This window comes from Nicotiana attenuata, chromosome 5 (assembly GCF_001879085.1).
Source record: "Nicotiana attenuata strain UT chromosome 5, NIATTr2, whole genome shotgun sequence".
NCBI classification, from domain to species: Eukaryota; Viridiplantae; Streptophyta; class Magnoliopsida; order Solanales; family Solanaceae; genus Nicotiana; species Nicotiana attenuata.
The window spans coordinates 10,377,626-10,397,282 of record NC_031993.1 but is presented as its reverse complement, the minus strand read 5'-3'; the positions used below and the strand labels follow the sequence as shown (position 1 = coordinate 10,397,282).

General features: G+C 38.5%; 3 protein-coding genes across 3 annotated transcripts; all 3 read right to left on the bottom strand.

The window, feature by feature from the left end:
• Positions 8,789-10,195, bottom strand: LOC109226279. Its single transcript, XM_019391067.1, has 3 exons — positions 10,099-10,195; positions 9,471-9,945; positions 8,789-9,284 (listed from the first exon to the last, which is right to left on the bottom strand). The coding sequence occupies exons 1-3, from the start codon at positions 10,156-10,158 to the stop codon at positions 8,941-8,943; spliced, it is 879 nt and encodes a 292-aa protein (XP_019246612.1). The 5' UTR covers positions 10,159-10,195; the 3' UTR covers positions 8,789-8,940.
• Positions 10,236-11,568, bottom strand: LOC109225960. The gene is made up of 2 exons (XM_019390767.1): positions 11,145-11,568; positions 10,236-10,495 (listed from the first exon to the last, which is right to left on the bottom strand). Exons 1-2 carry the CDS (start codon positions 11,566-11,568, stop codon positions 10,236-10,238), a joined length of 684 nt encoding a protein of 227 aa, XP_019246312.1.
• On the bottom strand, positions 12,169-19,098 carry LOC109225282 (UTP--glucose-1-phosphate uridylyltransferase-like). Its single transcript, XM_019389895.1, has 21 exons — positions 18,890-19,098; positions 18,177-18,224; positions 17,806-17,897; positions 17,550-17,640; positions 16,531-16,591; positions 16,371-16,448; positions 16,235-16,285; positions 16,051-16,124; positions 15,486-15,558; positions 15,315-15,372; positions 15,127-15,173; positions 14,977-15,042; positions 14,526-14,558; positions 14,021-14,073; positions 13,847-13,922; positions 13,706-13,762; positions 13,182-13,265; positions 12,986-13,087; positions 12,811-12,915; positions 12,580-12,651; positions 12,169-12,493 (listed from the first exon to the last, which is right to left on the bottom strand). Exons 1-21 carry the CDS (start codon positions 18,970-18,972, stop codon positions 12,467-12,469), a joined length of 1,431 nt encoding a protein of 476 aa, XP_019245440.1. The 5' UTR covers positions 18,973-19,098; the 3' UTR covers positions 12,169-12,466.

The window sequence follows — 19,657 nt, the reverse complement described above, 5'->3', positions numbered from 1 at the left end:
ACTTCACTCTAAAACATTCTCTCTTTTCTCTGTTACTACTTGTGCTGCTGCCTTGTCTAGTCCGGCTCGAAAGCCAAGGCTAGGCTGTGGGGAATTTGCTTACTTTTCTTTCTGCATTTGCTTCTTTACTGGTATGTTCTAATTAATTTTCCAGCATCAACAACAACATTTTTCCTTACTATTTCCTTCACTCTTGCCTGTTTCCTGCTTGTGTTTAATCAAGTTCCATTACTGAGCATACTGTAATTTGCCCCTTTCTCTTCTGAATTACTGCTTTACTTATGTACGAACTCTGTCAGTCACTTATTATGACTTATGAACCCCAAACCCCCATATCCCCTATGTGTTTGTATTCCTTGGTTAGTTTGGGGGCATGTCAGCATTAGACATTGTTGTGCATGACCCCAAACCTGACCCCTCCTTAGGGTCATATGCTTCACATCCCCTCTATGTGTTGTGTTCTCAGGCTGGTATATGGGCATGCCAGCACCCTCTATTGCTGTACATGCCCAAACCTGGCCCCTTCCTAAGGTCATATACTCCCTGCAATGAATTCCCAAACCCCTGACCCCTTTGTATGAAAGTGTTGATTCTGTGTAATGTTAGCTGTACTACTACTATTTTCCAATCACCCTTACCCCTCTCTGTTCTCCACTCAGTTTTAAATCTCTGTTCCTGCACTTCCACTATATTCTTAGACTTAGGTTCTGCCCCTCTTGTGTGAGCTTTGCCTTGGGACCCATGAGCTCCCTCTGGACTTGGACACATAAGGGCTGGCCCTCCCATACTGCACTCATCTCTATCTGGTTATGCAAACTTGGGTGTAAGCATTGCCCGGGGTCCCTTGAGACCCTTAGGGAACTTTGACACACCCAGGTCTGAGAAAGGCTTTGAAACAAGTTGGCATTTGAGGTGTTTTGTTCCATAACTCAGAGAGGAAGTCAGAATCAGGCTTCCTATGGTTGTAACTTTTTTGTTACATTTTTTTGAAGTAATTCATTATTTTGGTCTGTAATAATTTGTAATAAAAATTTGGGTTTGGTTAGTGAAAAGGGCTGGGTAATTATGCATGTTTAACTATTAGAATGATAGAGAACATGCCAATAGGACCTGTTTTCTGTATAATTCAGCATTTAGATAATCTGCCTATAGGATTATTAGCCCGCATGTTTAATTCTGCATTTAGATAACATGCCTATAGGTTTGTCCAAAATTCTGCATGTTTATTACCACACTTAGACACCATGCTCCTAGGATCTAAAGGGTTACAATCAAACATCATGCTCATAAGGTTAAAATTAGTATTATTTTTTTAGAAATCATGCCTATAGGAATCTCAAGTAAATCCTGCCTGCTTCATTTCCCGTTCGACTAGATATCATGTCTATAGGAATTAAAAACCAGCAATAGTAGAGATCATGCCTATAGGATCTGAAACCAGTCTAGTTTAAAATCAGTTTGACTCATATTGTTCTGAACTAAATTTTTTTAACAACTCCCTCTTCTTAATACGGTTTAGAAAGCATGTTTATAGGATCTCAAATTGTTTATTTTAGAACTGTTACTGCTTTGCCCCATTCTGAATTGGTAATAGATATCGTGTTTATAGGATCTCACCCAAACACCTAGGCAAGCCTTAGGTGATAACAATAATAAAACTGAATCCGCCTTTGTTAATTAGTAATTGCTACAACCAGCAGGAAGGCCTGATTCGGACTTCTTATCGGAGTTATGTAATAAATTGGTCTGCTTCAACAACTGAAACTCCCTTGTCTTAGTACTTTAAATTATGGCCTTGATTGTGTTTAAGTCATGCTATTTATGTGCGTTGCTTGAGGAGGTATACATGAGCCTTTTTGGGTGTTTACATGTTCCCCTTAATGTGCAGTCCTATGTATTTTGTATGTCGCCCTAGCTTTTTCACCTTTTGAAACCTCAAAAGTCAGCCTAATATCCCTCCCCTTTAGGAATAGTAGTCCTAAGTACCTCCGAGACTGATAGGAATGGGACGGGTAATAGCATGCAATAGTGGTCAAGACCAATCTGCGCTTTAGTACCTCGACGGGGTGGGAAGAGTAGATATGGATATGATGACCGGTGCGCTAATACCACGTGTAGCCCCTCTTTCGAGGAGTGATTACCGGGTATTGCATTGATGTGATCCATATTACAAATAAACCTAGGACCTCCCCCTCCTCTTTCTTTTCCTTTAAATATTTATAGAATTGTAACTTCTTTTCAAGATCAGCCCTTTAATGATTGCTTTGCAAACTCTGTTTTACTTTTATCACTTCCAAACACTTGTGTATTAAAATCCCCTCTTATTTGAGCCTTATTTGTTTACTTGTTAATTGCACAAATTCACAAAGAACTATCTGGCCGGGAACCACACTAGTGGATCCTGAGGGGTGCCTAACACCTTCCCCTTAGGATAATTTCAAGCCCTTACCCTACATCTGGTTATCAAACAAACTTAGAAGTGAACCTTATATGTGTCCTAATGCATCTTAAATCATTAGGTGGCGACTCTTTAAATGCAAAACCCAGTTCCCGAAAGGAATGAGTTATCCTATACCCAAAATGTCATAAACCCAATTTTCCGATGCAAAGAGGAAAAAAGGGGGCGCGACAATCCCTAGTCTCGGGTAATATTGCCCGACGAAAATTCGGATGACCTATGCTACCAAATCCCCGAGGCACCAAGACCATTACGCGGTTCCCAAATATAAAAAGCTACGGCCGCCCTAAAAATGGCTCGGAGACGTCCGAAGTACGTAACCAGAAAGTAAGGCCCTTATAAAAATTTGGAACCTACTAAAAGGTTACCCTCGGCAAAAACATCGTCTAAAAACACTTAAGCATCTTAATAACCTTCTGTCTTACCGAGGGTTCAAAACCACAAGTAAACCAAAGTTACATCGAAGTCGGGCTCCGTTCAACCTCCGTAAAACAGATGCTCCAGAACTACATTTGATGTTATGCTAAGGCATTAAAAACAATACGCAACTAGAAATTGCAAGAATATGCTGGAGAAATAAAGACATAGTATTGCCGGAAAGGGAAAATTTTTATATACTCCAAAATATATTTACGAAGGCACGATGGAACAACCTCAAAATAAAAAAAATGGAAAAGTACTAAGGCATCTACGCCTAGGGATGGGCATAATTTGGTAAATACTGAATTACCGTACCGAAAGCGAAAATTTTGGTATTTGGTATACGGTATTTCGGTATTTGGTATTGTATTTGGTTTAAGTTTTTAAAAAAATTGGTATTAGGTATGGTATTTGGTATTTTAAGATAAAATACCGATACCGTACCGAAATATATATTATATTACACAAAACATATATTATCAATTATAACATAAATATAAAAAATCTAAAAAATTACTTTCCTTTATTCTCAAAGTTCATCAATTAACTCTAAACAAGTAACCAGACACTTCTAATGATCAAATATTCTTTTATGTACAATTTTCTCTATTTGGGTCGATATTTGCTAGTTTTGGACAAATTTTTTGTCAACAAACATTTTCAGTTTTGAATTTTTGAGTACTTTAATTAAGAATATTAGAGTGTATGGCTCTATCCACGAGTTAGTATTCAAACCGAAGTTACCGAACCGAATAAACCAAAATCGAAAGGAGAAAAACCGAACTATACCGAATTTAATTAGGTACGGTATTGATATAGGATTTTAAGAAACCGAATACCGAAAATACCAAACCAAAATATCTAAATACCGTATCGTACCAACCGACGAACACCCCTATCTACGCCTGGTCTTCACCGGGGACTGACTCGTCGCTAGAACCATCGGAGCCCTCGAAACCCTCTGAATCCTCGGGACCCTCAGGTTCGTAGAGCTCCTTTGCCTCGACCTAGAGCCTCCAAGATTCTTCAATCTTGGCCGACAGGTCAAAACCTCGGGCATGGATCTCTTCGAGGGTCTCTCTCCGGGATAGTCGCTTCTTGTACTCAGTGTTCGTCTTTAATCGGCTCTTGGCTACCTCCACATCGGCCTTGTACTAGGCCACCATTTTCCCAGCATCAGCAGAGGTTGCATCCAATTTAGACCCCAGTACGGCATATTCTTGTCCGAGAGCATCCCGTTCTGCGATGGTCGAGCTCAGCTGTGCTCGAAGATCATAATTTAGCCGAGACCACCTATCGGCTTTGCCCTTCGCCACCCGGAGTTGGTTCTCAACCGATGCCAACTCCACCTTAGCAGCTTCCTTCCTTGAAGCCAGCAGGTCCATCTTGCCATTCCATACTTCGGTCATGGCCTTGACCTCATCCATCTCAACTTGAAGCTGGTCGATAAGATCTATCTTCTCTTGGACCTACGAAGTTGTGTTGTTATTCACCACGACTAGCTGCTCATTTTTAGCCTCAAAGATTGTTACCTTCTCAACCTGGCATGCTCCGCTTTAGGTCTGAGGCCTCTTTCTATGCTTTTTCCAGCTCGGCCTAGAGAATTGGGAGGTCTTTAAGGGCCTCATCCTGCTTCTCACTAAGAGCCCTATACATGTCGTTCTTCCGGACCTGCTCTTTGAGCTCGAGCTGGCTAATCTCCAAGAGGTACTGGAGGAAGCTTTCATGATGAAGCACTGAAGCTTGAAAATAATTAAGTTAATAGAGGGCATCAAAAACCAAAATACGCCTTACCTGGTTCAGCGCCTATTGCGCCTCATTGAAGAGGCTCGACGTGCCCACTTCATTCATTTTTGTCTGGTCCTCCTCGGTCACTAGGCATCGAAGGTAGCTGGCTACACCTACCGAAGCAGACAGGACCTGAGCATCCTCCAGGATTTTAAGAACGACCATTCTATTACGCTCAGGGTCCACGCTCAGCGCAGGAAATTGCTTCACTAGTTTTGGGCTCAAACTCAGCCCGCTCGCTCCCGATGGCACATCCTTCTTCGAGACCTCCAGGTGAACAAGCCTGGAAAAATCCTCCAGTGCGGCCATATCCATGCCATCGAAGAACGAGTTGAGGGCGTCATCAGGGCCCTGCGCCACCTCACTTGACTTCTGTTTGCCCGCTTGGGCCTCTTCGAGCATGAACTCGGTATAGGAGGGTGTCTCCACGATGTCAATGACACTGACTGCCTCCTTTGGGACAAGAGAGGCTTTCTGGGGGCCGCAACCTCCGTCTCTCCCTCTGGTTCCTGAGTAAGAGGTGGATCGACCTCACGGTCCTTTTTCTCGGTCGTTGCTTGCTCTACCTCGTTGAGGGTCGTCCTATGAGCAATTAAAAAGGTCATCATCCTCGACTCGTTCCTGAGCCGGTAGAGAGAATCAGGGACTGATACCCTAGACTATATTTTAGGTTTCAAACCCGGATGGTCACTTTCTTCTTCTTTGCCTCGGCACCCGGAGAACCCGAGGACTTTCTTTTCTTCTTCTTCTTTTGCTTCGCGGTAGCCCCGGGCTGCCCCGAAATGGAAAGTTCGGCAAGCAAGGACGATCCTCGTCCTCGTCCAACAACCTAAGTTCGGTGGTCTTAGGCAAACCTGTAAGATAAGAGAAAGGGTTAGCACTGTGTAAGTTAAGAGGATGGTGGTAATTATTCAGGGAAAAACCTCACCGTGGGAATGGGCCTCCCATTTGCCTTTCGAAAGCTTACGCCATGCGCGCTCGGAGTACGACGTCTACTTGTAGATTCCCTTCATCCACTCCTTGAATCGAGGAATTGCATTGGGAACTTGGGCAACAGCTACACGACAGCAAAGACAAGCAATAAGAGAAGGAATAAAAAGAAGTGATACTTAAGGAAGACAACACTTACGAGATACGTTCCACTTCTTGGGGAACGATAGAAACTCAGGAGGGATCAGGTCCTCGGTTCTCACCCGAACAAACCTCCCCTGCCAGCCTCGGTCTTGGTCCTCGTCGATGCTTGAGAAATGAGCCTTGCTTGCTCGGCGACCGAGTTTGATCAGCCCCCTCAAAAAATTCGAGGACTGTATAAGCGGAGTAGATGGTCGAGGGTGAACCTAGGGTTTTCAGTATTATTCAAAAAATGATGTAAGAGGATCACGATCCTCCAAAATAATGGGTGGATTTGCCCAAGGTACACCTCGTACCATTTGCAGAAAGCGAGGACTATGGGGTCCACCTGAGCAAGCGTGAAGGGATAAGTATAAACACTTAAGTACCCCTCCACGTGGGTAGTGATGTCATCATTGGGCCCGGTGATGACCACATCCTTACCCTACCAGTTACAGTCCGCTTGGACTATGGGTAGAGTTTCCTCGATAACGGAGCATACGTATCTCCATGTTCCCTCGCCTCGGTCCTGTTGACTAGAGGCCTCCTCGACAAGGAAGTCGTTCCAGATAAAGCATCTCATTGGTACGAAGCTCTTCATGGAGGGCTCTTGAGTCACTTGGGTGGCGGCCACCTCGGCACCCGTGGCCGGGTTGGAAAATAAGGGTGCAGCTTGTTGAAGCACGGACTTGGAAGTTTTAGCCATCATGATCTGGGAAAATACGAAGATTTGAAGAAAGATATGAAGATTTGAAGGAAAAGTATCAAGATTTGAAGAAAAAATATGAAGATTTGAAGGTGGGATGAAGATATGAAGGTCTGGGTTGGAAATCCAAGAAAAGTGTATGAGGATTAGAGATGAAGATATAAAATTTCAAGGAGCAATGTATGAAGATTTGAAGAAGTTTAAAACCATTAGAAAGTTCGAGGGTAAAATCTAGAATCAGAAAGTAAATGGAGTGAAAAAGGTCGAAGCTTTTATAGGGGAAAGGCGGTCAATGCGCGACGTTTTGCATTCGAATGTAGCCAGCCGATGACTGACACATGTCCGAAGTCAGAACGACGCGACTGATGGGGCATTTCGATTTACCCGTCACCTCAGTTATAACGTACGAAGGAAGGAACAGGATCATTTATCGTTTTCCATCGTTTCAGCAAACCTACTCTCCGAAAAACGAGGGACTATCTGCATACGGGAAAAATCGGGGATCCCAGTGAAGAAAACGGAATAAGGGCACGGACACACGAGATTGAAATCGAGGATGAGAGCCCTTCGTATCAAGATCCATGAAGGGTGAACGGTGTGCTCATCATCAGGCCTGATAAAGTGACGGCGTCGGACCCAGAGTTTTAAGACCTCAGGAAACACGATAAACGGTTACACGCGATGGATATAGGGTCGTGATATTCGCACCCAACCGGATATCACGCCGCGAATCTCGCTCAATGTCGGTTACGGATCAGTAATTAATGAGAAAGGAAGATTTTTATCTTTTTTAGACATGTACCATGGATGAAATTCTCCTACTATATAAAGGGGAAGTTTTCTTTTGTAAGACACATTGTAACACGCAAATCAAAGCAATACAAATTCATTTTCTGCCTTTTAGCTACAGCAAAAATTCTTATTTGATTGTTATGTTCTCCATTCACAACTGAGCTTGAACCAAGGGTCCAATTGAGGGCAAAATCACTGTTCAACCTAAGTTCGGGCTAGGCCACAATATTACAACTGGTTTGGTCGTTTATTTTGTCTTTAACTCGTTTATCAAATATTCTTGATTATTTGTGTTGAATCAATCTACGTATCCTTAAAACCGCGTACAAATTTAATTATTTATCCGATTTAGGGGTAAACAGGAGGTTTTCTAAAAACCATAAGATGGTGTTCACTTTTAAAATTGTTTTTGGAAACGGAGCAAAGGATTTAAAACCAAAACCTATTTAAGCACTTTTTAAATTTGATAAAGATTTTCCAATAAGTTAGTCCAAAATTTTTTCCTAAAACTGGCCAAACTTATGTGCGAAGACATGATTTATAGAATTTCGGCGTAAGCTAAAAGTTAACTCCCACAAAGTAGGCAATTAAGATATTGATACTTGTAAGAACAAGTTAATTAGTCAAGACTTTTCCATAGTTGATGAGTAGCAACGGAAGGTAAAAATGCTGCACAAGCAGGCTGTTGTTGGGTAGGAAAAAGAAAAAGAGAAACACCTATGATATTTTCCAAGGGTTATAGTTGTCTTATTGAATGCCTACTTTCATGAAAAGTCATGTATTTACTAGAGATAAATATTCACGATAGTTGAAGAACCTTAGAATGGTAAAGTTATTTTCGTGTGATCTATAGGTCACAGGTTTGACCTGTAAAAGTAGCCACTAATGCTAGCATTAAAGTAGGTTCAGAGGCGGATTTAGGTTTAAATTTTATGGGTTTAACCTTTAAGATTTTTAGCATTGAATCAATTATATTCTTAAAGTTATGAGTTCGTATATATTTTTTGTTGTAATTTTAGTAAATTTTTCCACTTAAATTTACGCTCTATATCGAAAATTATGGGTTCAATTGAATTTGTCACATACACGCTACATACGTCTCTGCGTAGACTGTCTACATAACCCCCCTTAGAATGTTACGAGGCTTTCCTTTCTTTTTTTCTCGATAGCACATATCATTTTTAAAGACATGTGGTCAATCGTTATACTGATAGTTATTTAGGATTGTTCGACCAATCCTCATTACGTGGTTGTGTTAAAGTTTATTTGTTCATACATGCAGCGTGATACAATCTTTTGTTTGCTGTGCAACGTAGTTAGATTTAACCAGTTTTTCATTCAACATACGTGATAGTATCTGTTGGTTCTTGATAAAAGAAATTAAGGGAAATAACTGGGAAAATGACAAGAAAATAAAAAATATATTGGAATAGATGTAAAAGGAACTGAAGCTGAAAATACTATATTATTTTATTGCATTTGGACTACAATTTATAAAGAAATACTAACTTAAAAGACCTAAAAAATCAGCACAAAATATGCTGAAAATAACTAACTCCTAAAGACTCGTTCACTCCTAAAGACTAGTTCAAAATTATTTCAAATTCAAACTAAATTACTGCAGTAAATAGCTGAAACAGTACAATAATTTTACTGAGAGCAGCTTCTAAAGCATATTTCTAACACTCCTCCTTGCTTTTGAAGCTGCAAATTCTGAATTTGTCCCTTGTAAACCTTTAACTGGAAGCGACTTTGCACGTAAATCTGTCAACTGATCTTTGCACTTGCAGTGAATCGAGTTCACTTCTGTATTTTGCTGCATCTCATGATTGTTAATGAAATAAGTTTTCAGGTTCATTTGCATCTTGCCTTGAGACTTGTCAACTTTCTTCCAGAATTGCATTTTCTGAAATATTGACAACTTCTTCCTTACCTTATTTTCACATATGTCCTCAGTTGGAGAATTACCTGCACTTAGTAGATTCTTTTGACTCCATTCTTCATCTTCGGCTGGATCAAATGAGAAATTTTTACCTCTCATTTTAACCCTTAAAATCTCAAGTCCAGTTGCATCATAAATGAAACAATATTTATCTTCAAAGGATACTTTAAATTCTTTTTCCATTAGTTGTCCAACACTTAATAAATTTTAATCAATATCAGGAACATAAAGAACATCTGAAATTTTCTTAGTACCTGAATTTGTTGGGATTGCAACAGTTCCTTTTCCTTTAGCAAGAATATAATCACCATTTCCAATTCTGAATTTCTTATTTCCTATAGACGTGAACTCTTTGAAAAGATTTCTGTCATATGTCATGTGGTTTGTACAACCACTGTCAATCAACCAAAAATCAGATTTTTTGGTTGAAAGTATAGTTGCCACAAACAAGTGATCTTCTTCTTCTTCATTGGCGACTTGGGCATCTGCTTCATGCTTTTGATATTTGCCTTTGCAAATTACAGCTTCATGACCAAGTTGGTTGCAAATTTTGCACTTTGCATCTGGCCTCTTCCAACATTTGAATGGTGGATGACCTTTTTTGCCACAGTGCTGACAAGGCGGGTAATTTTTTTTAACATTATTACCCTTGCTTTGAGTTTTGTGGTTGGCTGTCAGGGCTCCTTCAACCATACCATCTTGCCTCATAAGCCTCCTTTGCTCTTGTGCCTACAAAGTATTTAATAATTCTGCCAAGGTAATCTTGGATAGATCCTTTGTATTTTCCAAGGTAGTTATGGATACTTTACATTTTTCAGGCACCGTAACAAGAATTTTTTCAACAATTTTTGAATCTTTAAGTTTAGTACCAAGCAATCTTACCTTGTTAACAATGCCAAGCAACCGATCTGAGTATTCTTTGACAGTCTCAGATTCCTTCATTTTCTGCAACTCGAATTCCCTTATTAAATTCAACACCTTCATGCCTTGTATTCTTTCATCTCCTGTATATTCTTCCTTCAGATAATCCCAGATTTCTTTTGCTGATTTGAGAGCCATAACTCTCGTGAAAATTGTTGCAGACACACCAGCAAACAAAGTTGTTTTCGCCTTTGATTTCCTGGTTTTCTTTCCTTGTGACTCTTGATCTGGGTCACCGTGGGATTGTTAGGCAGCGAAAGAACATCATAATCCTCTTCCACGGCCTCCCAAAGATCTAAAGCCTCCAAGTAAGTCTCCATTCTCACTGCCCACAGTTGGCAATTGTCACCATCAAAGACTGGAGGAGCCAATTGAGAAAAACTCATTTCAGTCTCCATCTCACTCAAGAAAAGATTTTACTTAGGTCCCTTAAGAAGATGGCTCTTGATACCAATTGTTGGTCCTTGATAAAAGAAATTAAGGGAAATAACTGGGAAGATGACAAGAAAATAAAAAAATATACTGGAATAGATGTAAAAGGAACTGAAGCTGAAAATACTATATTATTTTACTGCATTTGGACTACAATTTATAAGAGAAATACTAACTTAAAAGACCTAAAAATNTTAAAACCCGAAAGTTTTTAATTTTTACCCCCGTTTACGCGGTTTTTTCGAAGGTTTTTCGTGGGGGTTTCCGGTCGTCGGACCGTACGGGACCGTACCCTTTCCAAACCCAAACTTTACCCCAATTCCCTTTTACGGCCCTTCAACCGTAAGTTACCCCGACCCCTTTCGTACCCGCTTTTCGGTNCCGTTCGACAATTAGTATTTTAACCTAAATTCTACGTCAACGGGTTAATCTTTAGGAGTAGTAGCCCTTTTTTAGAGTTTTTTCCCCAGGTTAGTTATACGGCGTTACTCTACATTTTTTACTACGGCACCCGTTAACAACGAATTTTTTCAACAATTCTGTAAANCTTTTAATTAGTACCAAGCAACTCTTACCTGTTAACAATGCCAAGCAACCGATCTGAGTATCTTTGACAGTCTCAGATTCCTTCATTTTCTGCAACTCGAATTCCCTTATTAAATTCAACACCTTCATGCCTTGTATTCTTTCATCTCCTGTATATTCTTCCTTCAGATAATCCCAGATTTCTTTTGCTGATTTGAAAGCCATAACTCTCGTGAAAATTGTTGCAGACACACCAGCAAACAAAGTTTCTTTCGCCTTTGATTTTCTGGTTTTCTTTTCCTTGTGACTCTTGATCTGGGCCACCGTGGGATGGTTAGGCAGCGGAAGAACATCATAATCCTCTTCCACGGCCTTCCAAAGATCTATAGCCTCCAAGTAAGTCTCCATTCTCACTGCCCACAGTTGGTAATTTTCACCATCAAAGACTGGAGGAGCCAATTGAGAAAAACTCATTTCAGTCTCTATCTCACTCAAGAAAAGATTTTACTTAGGTCCCTTAAGAAGATGGCTCTTGATACCAATTGTTGGTTCTTGATAAAAGAAATTAAGGGAAATAACTGGGAAGATGACAAGAAAATAAAAAATATACTGTAATAGATGTAAAAGGAACTGAAGCTGAAAATACTATATTATTTTACTGCATTTGGACTACAATTTATAAGAGAAATACTAACTTAAAAGACCTAAAAAATCAGCACAAAATATGCTGAAAATAACTAACTCCTAGAGACTAATTCACTCCTAAAGACTAGTTCAAAATTATTTCAAATTCAAACTAAATTACTGCAGTAAATAGCTGAAACAGTAAAATAAATTTACTGAGAGCAGCTTCTAAAGCATATTTCTAACAGTATCTTCAATTACACAACAACTATGCGGATAACTATTAAGAATTGTTTGAGGCCACAAAATGCTCCCTTGAGACGGCAAATAGAGAAAGAATGATCAATGAAAATGATTGTAAAATTTCCAAACTCACGAGAGTTGGAAATCGAGAAGAAAAGAAATACTATCTTTTTGGCAGAAAAGAAGAAAATTTTCAAGATAAAATGATCAAAGAATTTTAGACTCTGCAAAAACAGAGACTAAACTTCTCAAGGAAAGATATTAGCTCATTGATATGGCTTCGGCACATCGATTTAAATGAAAACCAAGTAATAAACTACAGAAAAATGCAATGGATACTCAATACGTAGCCTGTAGGCATTTTAACTCTTACATCGATTCCGGTAGCAAAACAAAACTGTTCAATTTATTTTCCTAATGTGACAATTCTACATAAACTGCAACCAAAAAGTACTCCTTGCTTCTTTGATTCATACTATGTTGTTTAACATGACCAGCAACTCTCCTATATGTCCTCAGGACCATTGACATCCTGGATTTCAATGTAACAAAGTTAGTCCAACAGTTCTAGGTATCAATTAATTCCAATAGCTCACGCGTTTAGATTCATGGAATTACCTTATTTGCAATCACAGCTCCATCTGGAATTTCCAACTTCACTCCGGATTTAGCAGTGACATTCACTTTTCCCTAAAAAGTAGGAAAACATAAAATTTTAGGCACTACTAAATCAAAAATGAAAATGGCATCAGCTTACAGAGCAAAGAATCGACTAAGAACAAACGAAGACCAGCTCCACTAGTGAACGTGTGAGTTCAAGGGAGACAGAAAAAATGATTTGTAAATTACCTTCAGAGTAATGCCAGCTCCAAAATATACGTCACCCGTGACCTTCAAGCTATCTAGTTCAATAATGCTGGGAATTGACTTGAAACGACTTAAGAAATTGGCAACCTGAGTAGACAAGTAGAGTTATTAGCTGCATTCAACAAAAGATCGACCAATTGCAGGAAATAATCTTCACCTTCTTGAATTCAGGTCCCAACTCAATAGAAGGGTTAGAAGGATTTGTTCTGGCTGGATTCCGAATGACATAGCCATCATCAGTCAAGGTGTAAAGATCAGACTGTAAAGGTTATCCAGGTGAGTAAACATACTAAAGATCATTGATCAAAAGGGGAAGGATATAATCAGTAATCATGAGAAGACAGAAAAGTTACCTGGACAAGAAGCAGATCTGAACTTGCTTTCACTGGTAGGAAACGAGACCTAGGAACATTAGCTCCAATAGCCCGATCAAAGAACTGGTTTGTTTTTAAAAAAAGAGTAATGCTTGTAAGAGCCAAATTTCATCAGAAAGAGGAAACAAGATGACAAAAGTATCAAGAAATCATCTTCATGGAAAATGTTTTCCTGAAAAATGGTTGGTGAGTGAAAAAAAATCCAGAAAACATATATATTAAAGATAAATAGATTTATTAGCAAATCATAGAGTGTTTTGATGAAGCTCTTGAGTAATAAAAACTAACAATAAAGTTTACAAGTAAAGACAGTTTTTTAAGGAAAATGACTTCCGCTCAGAAGTGAGGTAAGTCATTCTCCCTCCTTTGACACTAGATTATCTAGTAACCGAACAACCAGAAAATGACTTCCTCAGAAAATCTTGAAAATGACTTCCGTCATACCAAACCACTAAAGGAATGGCATTAGTGATTTAAAAGCATAGAGTTTAGGCTTTAGATACCCTAATTGCAGCACCAGCAGCAGTTTCAAGTTGAAGAACTTTAATCCCATCCACTTCCTGCAGATTAACTTAGCTACATCGGGCTCTTATGCAAAGTATTGAAACATTAAAATCACAGTCTCGACTAGCAGAAACTGATACCTTGGGGTTTGGAATTATCTCCATCTTGAGTGCATCTGCTTCTACAAGTCTTTTAATAGCTTTTAGATTCACCCACCTGTTAGTAAAGCCAAGGGTTCAGTCAGTGCATTTTCAATAGAAAAGGAAGTAATAACATAAAGCTTAGAGTAAGTCAAAAGACTTGTCTCAACTTACAAGTTGTTGGTGTTAAAAATTTTGAACTTTTCTATTGACTTGAATTCATTGACCTGTATCAAACAAGTTCCTTAAACATCACCCGTGCCACCTCCGGGATCGAATAGAAAGAAGAAAGGAAACACATAATTGGATCTGACGTTGAGAAAAATGTCAATTCAAACTAATCTTGTAATACCATCAAATACTAATCTCGCAGGAGCAATGAACAGCCCACAACTTAACATTTCTATATAAAATACATGCAACAGGATAAGCTTTTTCATTTGAAAGAAACACATTGATGAGTAAACATAATGCGGAGTAATCTGGATTGTCAGTGAAAGAAAGTATCATACCACTATAGTTCGCACAGTTACTCAAGCATATGAGGTTTTCCAAATAGATAACTCGAGTGAAATTTACTTTGAAAACCTCCAATTGGACTCTTCATGTGTATTCATAACAGTTACAAGGAAGCAGAAAACTAGAAGGATAAAAAAGAAATAGAAGAGGCACAACTCACATGTTGATCAGGAACTTGTGCTATCTCCAAAAGCTGCAACACCACACAAAATAGAGGCTTAATAAGCAAGTTGTGTGAAAGTAACTCATTAATTGCAAAATAGAAATATTTAAATAGGTTTCTTTAATAGACGTGGAGTCCGGCCCAACTTGTGCACACCTCATCTAAATAGGTATTAATGCAGCAAAATAACTATCCTAAGCTCTCTCCAAAAATTAAAAGGAAAAAAGAAGAAGAGAAAACTAAGAAAGAGTGGCAGCACACTTTAAGGATGAGCTTTGTCTAGATGCAGTTCAAACTGATATCTGTTCATCTGGCTATTTCCAGCTATAAGTCAAGTCCAAATTAAACTATGAATTCTGAATAGAGGGGGCAATATGAGCAAACAGGTGCTAAAAGGTGTGAGAATATGAACACGTGTGAAAAGTCACCCATGTGGTAAACCACGCACCTGTACTTTTCCTTCGTACGAGATTAGGGTGCCACCTTTGACATCAGCTAATGTTTTTGGCGTCACCTGCAATAATTGTCAAGCTTTAGTAACTAGAGAAATTGTGTTTACCAACCAAAACACAGCCTCAAAAGGCATTGCAGTCAGGACCTCCATGCAGTACTCGTTCTTGTTCTGGATCAGATGATTTAGGATTTCTGCAATGTCGAATTAAGGAAAAGAAATTGCACTTGATGGTGATTGAGAAAAGCTTATCGCTATTGGAAGCTTCTTATGATTGAGATGCTAGGAAATGAACCCAGGTTTTCATTCACAATTGAGAACTATTGAAAGGATACTCAAATCAACCACAGCGCCCAAGTTATCTGAATTGGCAACAAAGACGTATTCCTTTCCCTGTAACAGATTGAAAAAAAATCGTAGCCGATGTTACACAAACAATAAAAATAAAGAAGACCAGCCGAAAGCAAGGCAGTATCAGAAGACAGCAGTAAAATGCAGAGCAGAACCTTTGATATAAGTGCATCAAGCTTGCCACTATTCATCAAAGCAGGGAAAACATCACCATGACCTGGGGGGTTCCTGTACATCCGAACAATGTACATGAGATGATTGAATTGCTAAGATGAAACCAACACAATTAAAAGGGAGTATAACAACAGGAAAGAAATCAGAACCTATGCGCAATCTGCTCTAGTTGAGATGCAGTATGAGTTGGGAATTCAATAAACTTAGCCTATGCATAAAATGATTTCTTTATGCAGAATGATTTATGTCACAGAAAAGCCAAATGAATTAGCATTTGCACTCTCATTCTTGCAGCAGGAAACATAGTAGTATACTTGGCCACAAAGACAAGACAAATACAGAAATTCTTTATATTGTTTCCTGATAACTACAAGAACAAGTACAGATTAGATAAATCATTTCTTAAAAGATGATCTTTAAGATGCAGATTTTGTTATTCCTTATAGGTCAGTACTATGCCTAAAATTTCTGTAAATATTCCAAATGGTGAGCTGATTCCTCTTTCAGTTGTGATCACAGAATCCACACATTAAACAGTTTAATTACCATCCATCTTTGCCAGCATTGCCTTTGCAAGGAAGTGGAGCAAAGTCTTCAACAACCAAACGAGGGTACTGGCTCTGCAAAAATTTATAGAGGAAACATCAAACAAACCTATTCAAATCAATATTTTGGGTGAAAAAAACAAGCATTGTGATACCTGATATCATTGATGTTAAGTCCCACTAACCTGATTGAATGTGTGAATCTCAATGTTTGAGTTTGAATATTTTTGTACGATCTACATAGAGAATGCAATAGTAAATCAGCAGCTGAAAACAGAGAATGATCATGGATTAATATGTAACACACTGATATTATTTCACCTTCAGTGTATCATCATGGGTGTTGAACGAATTCATCAAAAGCAAGGGAACGCTGCATCCATACTTGGTATTGAGAGCCTACAGACAGCATTCTTTAGTTGGTGAACAACCAAACATGAAACATCATGGTGAACTAAATTGATCATAAAATCATAGCTACCTCAATTTGTCTGACAATCAAGTCGAGGAATGTCAAACCATTACGAACTTCAATAACTGATCTTCATGAAAGAAATACAAACTTCAGACTCTGAGAAGGTATGAAGGTTGACAAACACACCAGCTAAAACTTCCATATTACAATGAGAATATCATATCACTGTATGCAGTCAAATTTGAAAGCAAGAACTTCTGAAGAACTGTAGAAGAGATTCCTACATTTCCAGATAAACTTTCCAAGAATCCAATTATCATCATATACACCGCAAAGTGCTTTGGAAAAGCAATGCAAGGTAAAAGGTAAACTCTTTGATCAGTGCTTTAGAGCATTGTAAGGAGGTAGCTCCTTGGCTGCCAACAAGTGTAAATCTGATCTACTTCTAAATTAACCATCAAATTTTTCCTCCTATCTGAACTTTTGAAAAGGTAACACAAGCAGAAAATGGTATAGTATTGATCTCAGTATTATAATACTGCCAAATTCCATCTAGTAGCAGGCAGCAATTGGACTGTTTCACATCCAAATGATGCAAGCTGCAGTCGATAATGCCATCAGATCAACCAAAATACGTAGTTGCTATCCACCTTTGACTACACAGTGTTAGAAAACTATCAAACACAGAGTAGAAATAGAAACCAATAACCAAGTTTTATCGCTTTATAGCCTTCACCAATGAATGCATGTGTAAGGAAAAAAAAACTTGAAAGCAGGGTATCATGTGCACAGGTACAATAAAATATAACAAGATTCAGAATAACAATCAGAAAGTTTCTTGGACATTACTGGTGAATCAATAAAATATTGTTGCTAAGCAAAAGACAGGATTTAAGACACTATTCATCCATATGCACTCTCCAGTGACATGTAGTAGAACAGAAAGGAAGTTTGGGACAATGTGTTCACTAAGATTAGCTTTAAGTCCACTAAAGCAAACAAAGGTAAGCCACATATGTATAGCATAACCCTGTAAAACATAACTTTTAGACCAAAAAATAGCTATATTTGTGGCAAATACATACTTTGGACCAGTGCACCCCATTGTCGTTCCCAAGCCTCCATTGAGCTTTAGGACAACAAGTTTGTCTAAGAGCTTCTTCGTTTCTGCAGGATCTGCAATGATTGAGATTGTGAAGCTTCTTCAGAAACATTTTCAGCTGGATCTGATTTTCTTAAGAAAATCATCTTCACACCAGAGGCAAATCTAGCACCTCCCCGCAGATTCAGTTAAACTCATTGTTTTTTGCTCACACCATGTATACATATGTAAAATAATACCTTCAGAGAGAGGTGCTAACTTGTCATAAGGCACCACCACGTCATCGGTTGGCGTCTGGATCTTACTCCACTCAACATGTTGAGCCTCGCCACTACAATTCAAATGCCATAAGATCATGAGTTGATCTGCTACTTTTAATTTTTGCAAGCTAAAACTAGCATTATTTGTAAAGGCTCCAAAACTTATACCATATCCGAGATAATCAGAATTTATAGACACTACTAAAGGACTACCTAAAATCACCTAATCCCCATTATCTCAAATCCATGCAAAAAAAAACACATTAAGCTAACCACATCCTAAAGTTCAGTAAATTAAAATGATTAGCGCTATAAAGTTCAGTAAACAGAGATAGCAGCCCAAATTGTACCTTAGATAGCGAGTGACAAGGTTAATAAATCCCGATTTCTCATTATCACTGCAAAAAAAAAAATAAGTTCACACGAAATAAAAAATTCAAAAAAACATTATCAGGCCCGGATTAAAAAAAATTGAGCAAGACATGAGAAATGAGAATTGAGATAAATAGTAGCATGCAGCAAGTAAATCTAAGCAAAACTACACACACACATACACACACAGCAGAATAGTAGATCCACGTAAATCGAGCATTGAATTGAATTAACCACATTCTAAAGTTCAGTAAATTAAAACGAACTTTAGAATTCTCATTATCACTGCAATAATTTATCAGGTACGGATCAAAAGATGATCGATATATGGAGAAACTGAGATAAATAGAAAATGCTGCTAACATGCAGCAAGTAAATCCAAGCGCGCGCGCGCACACACACACAAAAAAAAAAATAAACTGAATTGTAGATCCACGTAAATGAAATCGAGCATTAAATTAACAACATTCTAAAGTTCAGTAAATTAAAACGAACTTTGGAATTCTCATTAACACTTCAAAAAAATTATCAGGTACGGATCAAAAAATGAGCGATATATGGAGAAACTGAGGAAAATGCTGCTAACATGCAGCAAGTAGATCTAAGCAAAACTACGTACATTCACACACACAAAAAAGAGAAAATAGAAATGTGAAAACTGAGATTTGGAAAAAAAATAAAAAAAAGTTGCCTGATTTGGTTAAGGCTGGCAACGGCAGATTTCAGGTTGGTGAGCTTTTCGGAATCAGCAGGACTGAGTGTAGCTGTAGCCATTAGAGAGATGTATGAGTTCCTTATTAATTAATATTCAGTGATTCGAAAATTGGAAGAAAGCTTAAAAACAGAGTGAGAGATGGAGGTTGGGGAGGGGGAGGAGTATTTATAGAGTGAGGAGAGTATGAAACAAGTGGCAGGTAATGAGGTTAAAAGTACAATTTGTGGGCGATAGAAAACTGAGAATATGCAGGGGATCTGACTTGTTTGAGGAGACACTTGTAATGAGTTGGTTATTCAAAGACTCGAGAGAGACTCTATTAATTGTATTTTTTTTTTTTTTTTTGAACACGAGATAGTTTATTTAATACTAGGAAACATTAGTACAGGGATCCATTGGATCATTACACATAGCATTAATGCCGTCTATGGCATTTTGATTTCCAAAAGTAGCTAGAGTTCTACAAGTGCTTTTAAGCACTAATTTCTTACTAAAACCTCTATCCCTGTCCGCCAGCATCTTGGCCATGACAAATTGGAGGAGGCATAACAAAATAAACTAGCTTATTGATGATAGTCTGACTGGCAGCTTCCTTGGCCAGCAAATCTGCTATTCCGTTTTCTTTCCTGAAGCTATGCCGGACCACTAGATCCTTCTCCTATTAATTGTAACTAGTAGCGGTCAATATTAAAATATAGGCCTAAGAAGTATCGGGAGAGGTGATCAGGCAGGACATGGTACGAC